This window comes from Macaca mulatta, chromosome 16 (genome assembly GCF_049350105.2).
Source record: "Macaca mulatta isolate MMU2019108-1 chromosome 16, T2T-MMU8v2.0, whole genome shotgun sequence".
Taxonomy (NCBI): domain Eukaryota; kingdom Metazoa; phylum Chordata; class Mammalia; order Primates; family Cercopithecidae; genus Macaca; species Macaca mulatta.
The window spans coordinates 13,616,127-13,631,890 of NC_133421.1; the positions used below are offsets into that span (position 1 = coordinate 13,616,127).

A 15,764-nucleotide genomic window follows, 5' to 3' on the forward strand; every position below is an offset into this window, starting at 1 on the left:
CTCACGCATCTCTCTCATGAACTGTATTCATTTTCAGAAATATTGATTTTAGATAATCTCTTTAATGTTGTAGTATTCCCTTTTGTGAGATAGTTCATCGATTTCTAGTTTTGTTTTTTCTTAGTGTAATTTATGGAGCATTTGTTTCAGTTACATTCCCAGACATAGGATGATTCTGTAAAATGGTATCAACACAGTTATTTCTGTTTTATTGTCAAATTGCTGTCAAATTGGTTTAAAACAATCTATAATGCAAGAAATGTTTGAATGATTCAGTTTAATTATAGCCGGCGTCCAGTCATTTAACAAGTATTTATTGAGTCTTTGCTCTGGCAGAGGTTACATTCTAGTGGGGAATATATATGACAAACATAATAAATAAGTAAATTACACTTTACATTAGAGCATGATGATGACTTTACAGAACAGAGCAGGATGGGGGAGTGCCTGGTGGGATGACTTGCGCTTTACATTACTTAAAGTAGGCCTTGCTGAGAAGGTGGCATTTGAACAGGGTCTTGAGGCATGGGATTTACTTTATGTATTTTTGTCTTTTGTGGCTAATTTAAGAAGTTTATGTAGTCTCTTAAGATTACTGTCATCTATTTTCATTGTTAGTAAGAATGAATGGTTTTCTACATATTTCCTATTTTTTTTTCTATTTTGGCAAAATTTGAAATTTTTATAAAAGCACAGAAGTTTTCTGTGTAAGCCTGTCCCTGTCCATACAATTAAAGAGTGGGGAAAATTGGCTTTAACTACATTGTTTGTATTTAAATCTGTTGAAGGCTTTAATAAGAAAACAAATATTATTACTAGTTTGAGATTTGAAATAAACAAGAATAAGATTGCTCCTTTCTTAATATTTACATTTTAAGTAAAGGCAAGGTGATATTTAAGATATGTAAGAATAACAGATATTTGTTATTTTATAGGGTGACTGTTGGATCTGTATGGAACTCATGTCTACCTCGTTTGATAAGTTTTACAAATATGTATATAGTGTATTAGATGATGTTATTCCAGAAGAAATTTTAGGCAAAATCACTTTAGCAGTAAGTACCTAGTCTTTAAATTATTCATTGTGTATATAGTTATATAGAGATGCTGCTGGAGTTTTGAATACACATATTTGAATGTCACTCACAGTACCTTACTGAAAATAATTCATAGTGAATAACCAGAGACAAAGTTACTTCTGTGGGGTAGTTAGCACAATAGTAGTCATAATGGTCTCGATAAATACTGCCAATGTTCTTTCCCTTTGAATCTCAATGAATCATAACAGACTGTTCTGTAAATAAAACTAGAAAAAGCAATTTTCTGTTCATTTTTTCCTGTTGCTTTAACTATTTTTAAATAGGCTATATTAGCACAGTTATCCCGAAATTAATCAGAATCACAGCCGTCTCCTTGAAGCCCCATAATTGAAGCCGTTGGACAAAGTATGTTTACTATGATTTAAGATTTTGGTTATTCAGTCTAAACTATCTAAAATTTTGACCAGCAGTTTCAGGGACCAGTGTTACTACTAAATTTGGTTAATTCACTTTCACCAGAGGACCAAAAAAGAAAATAGGTACTTTTTTACATATGTGTTTATAGTTTTGAAAGTAAATTGGTTGATCACTTTGTTTCTTGCTCTGAATCTTTAAGTCGGCAAATGTATGTACATTTTTTTCCTAAAGGAAAAAGATAATTTACTTTCATAGAGCAAAATTCATAAGATTCTTAGAAACTCCTGAGAATCTGAGCTAATGGCATGTTTTAGGTTAGTTGATATATAAACTAAATCATACAGGAAGTTGTAAAATAGATACTTCGGTTGCATGTAATTTCCCAGCTCTTCCTTACCTGCATACTACCCCTCCAATGTAGTTCACCAAGATATATATACCCTTTCAAATAATTTCATAAAAAGATTTTATGAAAATCATTTTATTTTTAAATTTTATGAAAATAATTGTATAAAATGAAGCTAACTTAGACTAGAAACTTATTCATTATTTAGCTGGGTATATGAAATTTTACAATGATTAGTTTAGCCATCTCTCTCCAATATATTAAACCAGTGTTATCTTGAAACTTGTTACTATTCGTAATAATTATAATAATAGAAAAATGACAATAGCTAATGGTTATTAAATGCTTATTTGCATCAAACTGTTTGTGACATTTAATCTTCATAGCAACTCTCTGTGGTAAATAGTGTTACCCCATCTTTATGGATGATAATCTGAAGCATAGACAGATGAAATAATTAATGTGCTTTGAAGTGTATGCAGTTAGAAGTGGCAAATGATTTAAATCCAGGCAGCCTGATCCCAGAACCCTGCTCTTAACCACTCTATGACAGGATGACCATGAAATTAGAAAACAGAAAATTATTTTATATATTGCAATATAAAGAATATATACCATAGAAAATGATTTATTCCATATTTGCATTAGTCAAGACTTGGTGATCATTTTATATATACTAAGCACACATGTAAAATTATTTTGTGTTTAGTCTTTTCTTGCTAATTAATAAACCAGCAAACACACAAGCATAGCTATTCACAACAAATTTATGTGTTCTACATTTCTCGTACCTAGCAGCTTGACATCAGCAAAGACTTAATCTTACAGCAAATGGTTGGCCTGTTGTTTAGTTCTCCTTTAGTTTGAGGTTGTGTCTCTCTTCCTTCCCTTCCTGAATAAATGTGTAATATTCTGATCATGATCAGTGACCAGGCAACAGGATAAATTCCCACAGTGGTGAACAGAGTTACGCTAGCTCTTCAAAAATCACCTTGAAGGCTTAGCACCCAATGAGGGTGGATAATTGTGAGGAACTGAGAATTTAGAAAACTTTTTATGTACTATTGGACTTAGAAATTGAAATCGATTCTGCTGCAAGTTATTACTCTTAGTTGAAATGGAACCAACTCAGTGATCGTTGTTGTCCTGTTTTTATTTTTGAACATGTTAGAAGGCCAGGCACAGTGGTTCATGCCTGTAATCCCAGTAGTTTGAGAGGCTGAGGCAGAAGGATTGCTTGAGCCCAGGAATTTGAGATCAGCCTGGGCAACATAGCTAGAACCCTGTCTCTACTAAAAATTTAAAAAGTTAGCCAGGCATGCATCTGTAGTCCCAGCTACTTGGGAGGCAGTGGTGGGAGCGAGACCCAGTCTCAAAACAAAAAGGAAAAAAAAATACAAGGAAATTTTAGGTTGGAGATACAAAAAAAGATAAAATTTTAAATGAATTATTAAATTATAAGTCTAAGTTACTGGGTGGGTGGGTTGGTTGGTTGGTTGGTTGGTTGGTTTGTTTTAGCCATCAGGGAACAGCATATAAAGACAACTAAGCTTTTAGATCTGAAATTATTCAGTATCTTTGGATAACAAGAAATGACAGAATATTGAAATATTAAGCTTAAAGTGTATGCAAAGGACTACATGGGATATTACTTGTTTTCAACTATTATGCTGTTTGAATAAAAAGAAACAAGGTGCTTATTTCATCTCTTCTTTTCTCCCTAGACTGTGAAAGCACTAAACCACTTAAAAGAAAACTTGAAAATTATTCACAGAGGTGGGTATGGATTGGTATTTGCTTAATAGAAATTAACTTTTTTCTCTTAATTGATGAACAGTTACTGAAAATTACAGTGTCACTGTATAAACTTTCCTAAAATATTCATATTTTTAGCAAAAAATGATTTATGTACTCTAAAGCTCATATTATTACTATTTTTTTCTTTAGGATTCAATAAATTTCAGTCTGTCTTAGTATGTTGGACTTAGAAACTAAAATAGATTTTGCTGCACATTGTTATTACTATTAGTTGAAAAATAATTATGCATTTGCCTGATAGATAATTAATGTTTTTCTGCATACAAATAGGGCATCGAAGTGGTCCTGTGGACATTCAGAGAAGAATCTGAGGGATAGTACTGTCAAGCATTTTAAAGGCACGCTATCCCTGTCTGTTGTTTCTTCTTCACATTAGAGGATGTTTCTAAATTGAGACAAATCTTTTAATTGGTATTATAAGTTGAAATTTCTCTAAAGCATGTTGTATTTGTGTAAACAGTGATCTTGCCCTTATTAGATGCATATTCAAATGAAACATTTGATGTAGTTGAAGGCCAAACCTAGAAAAGTAGTAACCCTGTGGGAATCCCGAATTTAATCCAGCAAATAGATGAAATGCTTGCTTTTCTTATTACCGTGCTAGACTCAGGGTAGTGAGGTGCTGGCTTTGAGGAAACACACTGGGTCAGTACCCCTCAGCAAATTTGTAATGGAAAAACCTAAGACAGTACGTGGCAGTGTGTGATTTAGCCTGACAGTAAATAGGAAGAAAAGTAAAAGGTCAAAATTGAGAAGTGAAAAATTTCTAATTCTGGGAGACAATTTCTGGTGGTTAAAGAAATTAGTAATTGGGCCATTTTTTTAAGTTATTTTGTTTGTGGTTGACACTAGACCACTGAAATTAGTGAACCTTGAACATCAGTATATTTTATTTAATTTTGTTTGGCTTAATGCTTGTTAGAAATAATATCATTTTTTCTTTTGGCCTAAAATTATGTAGAGTTAGGTCCCTAGACAAAATTCTTTGTTTCTCTTGTAGTTGTTCTTCTTGTCTTGATTTTTTTCCCTTCTTCGTTAGCTGTGTTTTATAATTGTGAGAGTAGCACCTTTGAGACATTTGTTAGTTACCTTAGGGATACTTAGTGACCGCAGTAAAGCACCAAGGTACTGCCTGGGAAGTAGTTGAATAAAATAAAAAATCTTCAGAAGTAACTTTTGTTTTTCTCTTACTAAATAAAGTGATGAGTTTATAGCTGTCTTTTATCAGTTAGGATCAGTTAGCTTTTTTGTTGGAGTCAGTGCTTTTGATTACAAGTAATAGAAAATTCTGATAACTCTCGTTAAACTTCAAGGAAATTCATTATCTGTCATAATAAATCCAAAGATGGGGTGGCTGAAAGCACAATATGACTAGGGGTCATGCTTGCTCTTTTTGCTTCTGTCCTCCTTCATGTGTTAACTCTGTCCTCAGGGTAGTAACAACTAGAGCAGTTCCCACTGTCATGTCTAGATGTGACTGCCTCTTGAAGAAGAGGTGCTCTCATGCTGTGCAGCTTTGTGGGGAATATGGAAACTTTTCCCACATCTCTAATACCTTTTCTTGGCTCATTCACTAGAAGTGCCTCATGCCCTTAAACCAGCTACTATCAAGAAGCATGAGACTACCCTTATAAAACTTATACCAGCCAACAGCCAGGATTTGGAGGTGTGGCTGTTGATAAGAAGAGATACCTCAATAAAACACAGGTTCTGTTAGAAGATATGGATGGGGCTGGGCGTGGTGGCTCACACCTGTAATCCCAGCACTTTGGAGACCAAGGCAACTGGATGACTTGAGGTCAGAAGTTTGAGACCAGCCTAGCCAACATGGTGAAGCCTCATCTCTACTAAAAATACAAAAATTAGCCGGATCTGGTGGCGCATACCTGTAATCCCAGCTACTCAGGAGGCTGAAATAGGAGAATTGATAGAACTTGGGAGGCGGAGGTTGCAGTGAGTGGGGATTGCGCCACTGCACTCCAGCCTGGGTAAAAAAGAGTGAGACTGTCTCAAAAAAAAAGGAAAAGAAAGTATGGATGGTTAGGAATGGATTTTTGATAGGCCCACAGCTGTTTCAATCATGGTAAGAGATCTTTACTGAATTTTTTTGTGGATCACCTTCTGAGTCACATTTAGATGTTTTCTGCATCCTATATTTTAAAACCTTATTTTTTATTCATTGAGCCAGGGTAGTGACAAGGACGTGGATGAAGGACTGAGCTATGGATAGAGAATTAGTTGGCACATACTGGTAGTGACTTGATTGTCAGTGAGAAAGGGATTTGACATTCCTTATATTTTGACTGTTATGCAATGAATCTGAACTAAATAAATGAATGTTTAAGCCTTTTGAAAACAATCTAATGCCTAAATTTCTTGTGAAATTTTTTTTGATATTCAGTTTTTAAGCACTGGCATTCAGAAAATTGTTTTCCTTTCTCATTTTCAATAGAAGAAAACCATTGTTTTTTCTGTGTTTTACAAATATGAAGATGTTAAGAGAAAAATCAATCCCTGTCTATATCTTATAGATTAATAAGATGTTTGTGAAATGACTTTTGCTGTTACATTTACACAATTATAGTTATTAAAGCTACTTGTTTAAAACATGAGTAATTATTGTATGTGATAAATGAAGATGCTTTACTTCTTATATATCTGAATTTAAGGACTTGACCACTTACGTTGTCTAAGGTTTTTCAATATTTTTGCTTAAAGTGAGGCCTTATGTAACCTAGGAAGAAGCTAATTGTATACTGAATGATATCTATGTCTTGCAGATATCAAACCTTCCAATATTCTTCTGGACAGAAGTGGAAATATTAAACTCTGTGACTTCGGCATCAGTGGACAGCTTGTGGACTCTATTGCCAAGACAAGAGATGCTGGCTGTAGGCCATACATGGCAGTAAGTGTTAAGTCCAGGCCTTCTTGTTTGATAGTCATTGCACAGAGAACCTATGTTCTTTTGTGCTGACCATTAGTCATGCGATTTTACCATGAAACTGCTAGAATATTTCCCTTACCCTTAGGCCCATGCTCAGGTCCTAGCATCTCCATGAAACTTTGCTAAATTATCCCAGTCAGCTCCTGTTTTCACTGTCTTGCTTTATTTCTCTTATTTGGTATTTAGCAGTTGTGGTCTTCTGATTATTGTTTGTTCATTATATTCAATTCAACTCATTAAGCAGATGGTAACTTCTCAGAAAGTTCCTACTATCCCTTAGTGAGACAAATGGGAAGCCTTGGGTTCATAGCAGAATTCACTATGTATTACAGAGTCTGAAGCTGTATGTTTTGAATATTGTCAGTCCCTGTTTTAGGGGTAGATGAAGCATACCAACAAATGCAGAAGTCGAGGCCTTCAGTATTTTGCAACCTGGAGCCTCTTTTTCTGCAAAGAGACAGATGTACACTATCCATCCATAGATATCACACTCATCTTACCCCAGTATATTTGCATACAGTGTTCCTACAGCCTTTATTTTGATCTATATTTGAATAAGAATTTAGTGTCTGTGTTTCAGACATTTCCCGAGGTGTTGATGTCTTTCTTTAATGTTGCCATGGTTCTTTGGGGACAAATGTGACACAAGCCAGGCGCGGTGGCTCACACCTGTCATCCCAGCACTTTGGGAGGCCCAGGCAGGAGGATCACAAGGTCAGGAGATCGAGACCATCCTGGCTAACATGGTGAAACCCTGTCTCTACTAAACATACAAAACAAAATTAGCCAGGCATGGTGATGGGCGCCCGTAGTCCCAGCTACTCGGGAGGCTGAGGCAGGAGAATGGCGTAAACCCGCAGGGCAGAGCTTGCAGTGAACCGATATTGCGCCTCTGCACTCCAGCCTGGGTGACAGAACGAGACTCCATCTCAACAACAACAACAACAACAACAAAAAATGCGACACATAAGGTTTTATGGTTGTTTCTTGAGGCCTTCCTGCCAGCAGCATTTCTTTCCATCTTTGTAGACTCTTTTCAACTAAAGATAAGCTTAGAATTGAATAAAATTTTTCTTTTTCTTTGTTTCCTCCTTGATATATATGTTTTCAAACCTAGTGCTATAAATAATAAAAAAGTAAGAGTCACAGGCTAGATATCATAGGTGTTCTATATTGTTTGTGATATATTGTTTGTGAATGGATAGGCTTAGTGCTACTACAAATTTCAACTTACTGCATTTTTCAGTCCTCTTGGTTTTGTTATATCTTCCCATATCACTTTTTCTTCAGATGAACATGTAAAAGGAGTGTGTGTGTGTGTGTGTGTGTGTGTGTGTGTGTGTGTGTGTGTGTGTAGACACCTAACCTGTGTGGTAAGACCTTTTTTTAAACTTTCGGTTTTGTGGATGTTGACTGGCTGGGCAGATTTCTTGACTCAGTTTGGAAGATCATTTGTTATCGTGATAACTAGGGACAAATGGCATAATAGTTTCAAAGGCAGGAAATAAAAATAATTAGACATGGAGCATTGGGAAATGTGATTTACATATTTATTAAGGATACCCTGAGAATGAACTGAAATTGTTATCTACAGTTTTAGGGCTTGTCTCAATACTAACAGTGACTAAATGTTTTTGTTGTGTGACACTAAGAATTATATTTGATGGAAGCAGGCTTTGAAAATGCAATTGAAGCCCAGATAAAGTAGAATACTTTGAATTCAGCTTTTAAAGAAAGACATAGACTTTCTTTAAAACAGACTTTCTTCATTCTTGTGCAGAGATATGCTTTGCAGGCCCAGGAGATGTAAGACTTCTGTTTTCCTGCTGACCTTCATCTGTGGAACACAAAGGCTGATAAACTCTTCGCCTCTAATCTTTACTGGACCAAACGAAATTCTTCTGTCCATTCTCATCTTTTAAAGCCTATTTAGATAGACAAGAACTTAATGTTAATTTTAAAAGCCTTCAAGTGGTTTAACTTTTCTTCAAATATTGACAAAACATGTTGGAGGTATATCATTTTATTTGAGATTTATAATTGTCTTTAGTCTACAGGACTTAGGATTACTCATTGGATTGTGCAACATAAAAAAATAAATAAAATGTAGAGTTTACACATAAATTTTCCCATAAATGGATTTCCTGTAAACATTTTCCCAACTCCATGCCCTCATATAGGTACACAGTCTTATGTTGCTTAACCATGGGAATATGTTCTGAGAAGTGTGTCGTTAGGCGATTTTGTTGTGCAAAATCATAGAGTGTACATACACAAACCTAGATGGTATAGCCTACTACACACATAGGCTATATGGTATAGCCTATTGCTTCTAGTCTGCAAGCCTATACAGCATGTTACTCTACTAAATACTGAAGGTAGTTATAGCACAACAGTAACTATTTGTGTATCTAAATATAGAAAAGATAGGTCAAAATATAGCAAAAAGGAGGTAGAGGCAACACTCCAGAGGAAAGATGGAAGACTACCAGGCTGCCGAGGAGACTGCTTTTGTCGTTGATGAGTTGAGCAGATTGTAAAAGAGGCTATAGAAAGCGCAATTGGTGGTAACGCTTATCAACACAGCAAAGTGAATCAGTGGACCACAAATGTAGTAGAACAAACTTCAAGCCAACTCACCAAGCTGGGAAAACCACTGAAATATGTTGTGACCTGTGTAATTATGCAAAAGAACGCAGCTGGATTACACACGGCAAGTTCCTGCTTCTGGGACAGCTCTGCTGACAGGAGCTGCACCATGCGGTGGGAGAATAAAACCATGTACTGCATCGTCAGTGCCTTTGAACTGGCTATTGGACCTCCTAGTCCAGCCTGTGACCTTCCTCCGGTAGTTCATCTTCTAACACCAGCTATGAATTCAGTGAACTCTTTTCCATTCTTTTTAATTCTGTTTTGTGGCACTCTCAAAATGTAGAGAAAAAAACAAATGACTGCACTGTTACATGAACTGTGCACTAAACTCAGATGAGCATCCCTGTAGGTCACCTGCAGCCTGCGTTGCCACTTGTCACTCTGAATATTTCTTTTCAAAGGTGCTAAAATCTGAAATCTTCTAGTGTGAAACTTGCTATCCTCTCTGAAATGATTCAAATACACTGATTTTCCATACTTTATACTTTTGTTAGAATAAATTATTCAAATCTAAAAAAATATGATATGAAGAATAAATAATGGTTCACTGAGAGAAGGCACTTTTCATGAATGGAGCTTACAGGACTACAAGTTGCTCTGGATGAGTCAGTCAGTGAGTGGTAAGTGAATTTGCAGGCCTAGGACACTACTGTAGACTTTATAAACACTGTACACTTAGGCTACACATTTATAAAACATTTTTTCTTCAGTAATAAGTTAACCTGAGTGTACTGTAACTTTTTTACTTTATATACTTTTCAATTAACATTTTTAAAACTTTTTTTGTATTAACACTTAGCTTAAAACACACACTTACAGCCATACAAAAATATTTTCTTTCTTTATATCTTTATTCCATAAGGCTATTCTGTTCACTTATTTTTTCTTTTTAAACTTTTTTGTTAAAAACTAAGACATCATTCTAGGCCTATAGATGGGCAGGATCGTTAATATCACTGTCTTCTACATCCACATCTTGCCCCACTGGAAGGTCCTCGGGGGCAGTAACATGCAGGGAGCTGTCATCTCCTTTGTTACCAATGCCTTCTTCATACTCCTTGAAAGACCTGCCAGAGGCTGTTTGATAGTTAACTTTTTTTTTAATAAGTAGAAGGACATCAAGTATAGTGTACTGTGCATAATTGTATGTGCTATACTTTTAAATGACTAGCAGTGCAATAGGTTTGTGTAAAACAGCATCACCACAAGCGTGAGTAATGTGTCGCTGTATGTTATGAGGGCTATGGTGTCATTAGGAGATAGGAATTTTTCAGCTCCATTATAACCTTATGGGACAACCTTTGTATATGTGGTCTGTCGTTGACCAAAATGTTGTTTTGCAGCACGAGACAATTTCTGTATGTGGGTATGGATGTGCCAAACCACCTGAAAGTAAGTTATGTCATGCATTTTATTCTAAACACTTCAGTGCATATCTCCCAAGAAAAAGACCATTCTTCTACATAACCACAATATCTTTACCACACCTAAAAAAACAAACAAGAATGTCATCTTTGAGTATCCCCATTCCAAAAATTCAAAACCCGAAATGCTCCACAATATGAAATGTTACCAGCACCAGTATGACCCAAGTTGAAAATTCAGCTGACCTTATGCGATGGGTCACATTCAAAATGCAGGTGCACCACACCTTGTTTATTCAGTGTTCCCAAGGTATAAAAGACCCTTGTATCTGCTTTAGCTGCAATATATCTTTTCCACACATGCCCAGATTTTCCCCACATAAGCATGCCTACAAAGGGTAATAAAATGGCATGTATGCAGGTCAGATGTGCTAATGACAGATTCCACACTATACCCCACATGGGGTCAAGACCTACCTGCATTACTCATTGTATATTTTTTGTTTGTTTGCTCATTTTTTGCTCAGTAGCTTAAAGATAATGTTGAAAATGTCAAAGAGGCCTGCAGATACCCCTAGAAAGACAGCAGTTTGTTAAAGGGGAAGTGTTTATTTTTATAGCACAGAAAGTCAAGATGTTAGAGAAATTGGACAATGGTGTAAGTGCGAAATGTCTTACAGTAAAGTGCGGTGTTGGTATGACCACCATATATGACCTGAAGAAACAGAAGGAGAAACTACTGAAGTTCTGTGCTGAAAGTGATGAACAAAAGTTACCGACAAATAGAAAAACACCACCTATAGCTGAAAATGAAGATCTTGATAATGAATTGAAAGAATGAATCTGTCAGACTCGCAGGGAACACATGCCACTTGATAGTATGCTCGTCATGAAATGAGCATCTACCATGATGAACTGAAAACTGAAGGGAACCGTGAAGATTCAACAGGCTGGTTACAGAAATTTAAGAAAAAACATAGCATTCACTTTTTAAAGATTTCTGGTGATAAAGCATCTGCCGATCATGAAGCAGTGGAGAACTTCATTGATGAGTTCGCCTGGGATAGTGATGATGAAAATTCAACATCAGAACAGGTATAATGCTGAGGAAATACCACTGTTTTGGCATGATTGCCCCAGAAAGACACTACAGCTGTTGAGACAGCCCCTGCAGGATTTAAGGATGCCAAGGGCAGAAAAACTGTAACGGGATGTGTTAATGCAGTAGGCACGTATAGGTATAAATCTGTAGGAGGCAAAAGCTTGCATCCTTCCTGTTTGCAAGAAGTGAATGTCTTACCAGTGCATTATTATGCTAATCAAAAGGCCTGGATCACTCGGGATACCTTTTCTGATTGGTTTCATGAATGTTTTGTACCGGTGCCTTATGCTTATTGCAGGGAAGCTGGACTCAAAGAAGACTGAAAGATTTTGTTATCCATTGACAACTGTTCTCCTTATACTGCAACCGAAATTCTCATAAAAAACAATGTTTATGCCATGTACTTTCACCCAAATGTGACTTCATTAATTCAGCCATGTGACCAGGATATCCTTATATCAGTGAAGGGTAAATATAAAAACACTTTCTTGAACATCATGCTAGCAGCAGTGAACAGAGGTGTGGGTGTGGGAGGTTTGCAGAAGGCATTTAGCATGAAGGATGTCTCATATGCTGTTGCCAGGACTTGGCCATCAGTGACGTAAGACGCAGTTGTGCATGCTTGGCATAACCTTTGGCCTGTGACTATTCAGTGGTGGTGGTGGTGATGATGATGATGATGAAGAAGAAGAACAAGGTAGTGACTTGGGATGGATTCCATATATTAAAGTGAGAAAAAAATGATATCTGACCTCCTTTTATATGCAAAAAATACATCTTTCGAGTCTGTCAGTAAACTGAAAGAAGTGGATATCAAGGTAATATTTTTATTACCAAATAATGAAGCTTCAGTTTTTCATTTATTGACCAATGATGAAATAGCTGAAATGGTTCCGAATCAAGTGATCATGAAGATGACGTTAACACCGAGGAAGAAATGCCCATAGAAAGAGCACACATTCTGCATATCAAAAGAAACTGTCAACAGAGTAAACGGACAACCTACAGAGTGGAAGGAAATACATACAAACTATGCATCTCACAAAGTTCCAATATCCCGCATCTATAATGAACTTAAATTTATAAGAAAGAAAACAACCTCATTAAAAAGTGAGTGAAGGACACGAACAGACACTTTTCAAAAGAAGACATGCATGCATCCAACAAGCATATGAAAAACACAATGTCACTGATCATTAGAGAAATGCAAATCAAAACCACAATGAGACATGTCTCACACCAGTCAGAATGGCTGTTAAAAAAAAGTCGAAACAGCAGATGCTGGTGAGGTTATGGAGAAAAGCGAGTACTTATATACTGTTGGTGGAAATGTAAATTAATTAAACCATTGTGGAAAGCAGTGTGGTGATTCCTCAAAAAGCTAAAAACAGAATTGTCATTCAACCCAGCGGTTCCATTACTGAAATTGGGTATTTAACAAAAGGAATAGAAGTCATTCTGTCATAAAGACACACACACACATATGTTCATTGCAGTGCTATTCACAATAGCAAAGACATGGAATCAACCTAAATGCCTATCAGTGGAAGACTGGATAAAGAAAATGTGGTACATATATACTGTGGAATACTCTGCAGCCATAAAAAAGAATGAGAGCATGTCCTTTGTGGTAACATGGATGGAGCTGTAGGCGATCCATTAATATCTAAGGATACTTAGCAAACTAATGCAGGAATAGAACCAAATACCACATGTTCTCACTCGTAAGTGGGAGCTAAATGATGAGAACACATGGACACAAAGAGCAGCAAAACAGACAGTGGGGCCTACTTGAGTGTGGGAGGTGGGAGAGGATCAGAAAAAATAACTGTTGGGTACTAGGCTTAGTAACTGGGTGACCAAATAATCTGTACAACAAACCCCTGTGGCATGAATTTACCTGTATAACAAACCTGCATGTGTAATCCTGGGCCTAAAATAAAAATTAAAAAAGAATAAAAATTAGGCCGGGTGCGGTGGTGCATGCTTGTAATCCCAGCACTTTGGGAAGCCAAGGTAGGTGGATCACTTGAAGCCAGGAATTCAAGACCAGCCTGGCCAACATGTGAAACCCCATCACTACTAAAAACACAAAAATTAGCCAGGCACAGTGGCACACGCCTGTAATCCCAGCTACTCAGGAGGCTGAGGCATGAGAATTGCTCAAAGCTGGGAGGCAGAAGTTGCAGTGAGCTGAGATTGTGCCACTACACTCCAGCCTGGGCAACAGAGCAAGATTTTATCTCAAAAAACATATATAAATAAAAAGGAAAGAAACTAAAAACTAAAAATAAAAATAAATGGAAACAAGCTCCCTCATCCACCCCTCCCAAAAAAATGCTCTTGATGAAAATGTGTAATGGGCTTTATTAAAGGATTAGAGCAGTATGCATTCATAACACAACAGGACATCGTGTCAGTTTATAAAGTTGAAGAGAGACTTCTAAGACAAAAACCATTGTTAATGTGTTAGATGACTTGGGAGGAAACATTTACAAAGCCATCTAGCAGAATGCCTCCTCATTACTAAAGGACCTACTTCTGGCCCCTCAGATGCCTCTGATGTTTCTTCTCACCTAAAAAAAAAATAAAATACAGTGTCCAGTAGCCTTTTAATCAAAACACAGCATCGTCGTTGGAGGCCGAAAGCCTGCGGCTGTTTGTTGTTGCTGCTGTTTAACAGCTGACGCGGGTATTCTGGCTATGCTGCTGTGCTGCTTAGTTCCCCAGAACTCATTGTTTTTCACTGTATTAATGATACATCGTATTTTTTCCTGTTAAGTATTTATGTATGAACAAGTGTAACATAATGATTTCCTATTAATAGCATGTAAATTCCGAGTCCAGAATGATGGTGATGCCCAGCAACCACAGATTGTCTACCTGGGTGGCTGAGATAGTGACACTTTTGCTTTTTGGTGGTTCAGTGTACACAAACTTTGTTTCATGCACAAATGTATTTAAAATACAGTATGAAATTACCTCCGGGCTATATGTATAGGTGTATATGAAAGATAAATTTCACATTTAGACTTGGATCCCATCCCCAAGATATTATGTACATGCAAATATTCCAGCATTTGAAAAAATCCGAAATCGAAACACTCAGGTTCCAGGCATTTTGGATGAGGATTTTGTATGAGGAATACTCATTCCATATTATCTAATACATAGTTCATACTCAGATTTCCCATATGTCAAAAAACTATTTTTTAGCTGTCAATCCAGGGTCACGTTAAGATTCCACATTGATTTTAGTTGTTACATTCTTTATTTTAATATATACTGAGCTTGATCATTCTTTTTGTTTTCTGTGACATTGGTGGTTTTGGAAGTGTTTTCAGAAAGTCTCGCATTCTTATAATATCTGATTGTTCCCTCATGATTAGATTCAGACTACAACTATTTTTAGACATGCATTCTTCATGTAAGAGGAGTGCTTTTTATTGCATAACATTGCAAAGCACATAATGGTTACTATTTGTAATGTTTACAGACATGCCTTTTTTTAAAGCAGTTAAAACAGTTGCAGGATAGAAACTGGTATGTTCCTCTATTCGTTTAGGTCTTCTTGCCATCTCTCAGCAATGTTTAGTAGTTTTCAGTGTGCAGCTTTTGAAGACCTTTTACATTTATTTCTAAGGAATTCATGGTTTGTGATACTGGGAAAGGAAAATAAAAACTTGGGACCCCGATTTACTATGCCAAAACAAAAAATTCAGCTGAAAGCTGAGTGATGTAAAAAAAAAAAACTGCCTTTCTTTTTGTTCTTAAGCAGATAGCTACAGATAAAGTGTTAAATATCTCCACAGGTAGTTACTCTGTTCACCTTATCTTATTTAAGTGCTGACTTACTAAGGGTGAGAGAAATACATAATCGACTATTCCCGTCCTTGCTCCTTTTCTCTTGCAACATACGGATTCAGTAATGTGACTACACCCTCCCTCTTCCCCCTGCTGCCTGCTTTTCCCCTTTAAATATTGAAGCCCTCAAAATCATATTTGGAGAAAGGCACAAACTTCCCTCTCAGGCATGTCCATTGTCCTTGGCAAAATAAACTTTTAAATTGGTTGAGAC

At 36.5% G+C, this 15,764-nt stretch overlaps 1 protein-coding gene and 1 pseudogene across 3 annotated transcripts in view; both read left to right on the forward strand.

Moving 5' to 3' along the window:
- Positions 1-15,764, forward strand: part of MAP2K4 (mitogen-activated protein kinase kinase 4) — a 120,822-nt gene that overhangs the window by 84,873 nt on the left and 20,185 nt on the right. For both annotated transcript variants that reach the window (XM_001114292.5, XM_001114330.5), the window contains 3 exons: positions 936-1,055; positions 3,528-3,579; positions 6,402-6,529. In XM_001114292.5, coding sequence (XP_001114292.1) covers positions 936-1,055; positions 3,528-3,579; positions 6,402-6,529 — 300 coding nt within the window. The remainder of the gene's footprint in view (positions 1-935; positions 1,056-3,527; positions 3,580-6,401; positions 6,530-15,764) is intronic.
- On the forward strand, positions 8,908-13,649 carry LOC144335198 (dynein light chain Tctex-type 1 pseudogene; annotated as a pseudogene). The gene has a single exon (XR_013405842.1). The product of XR_013405842.1 is annotated as a dynein light chain Tctex-type 1 pseudogene (transcript).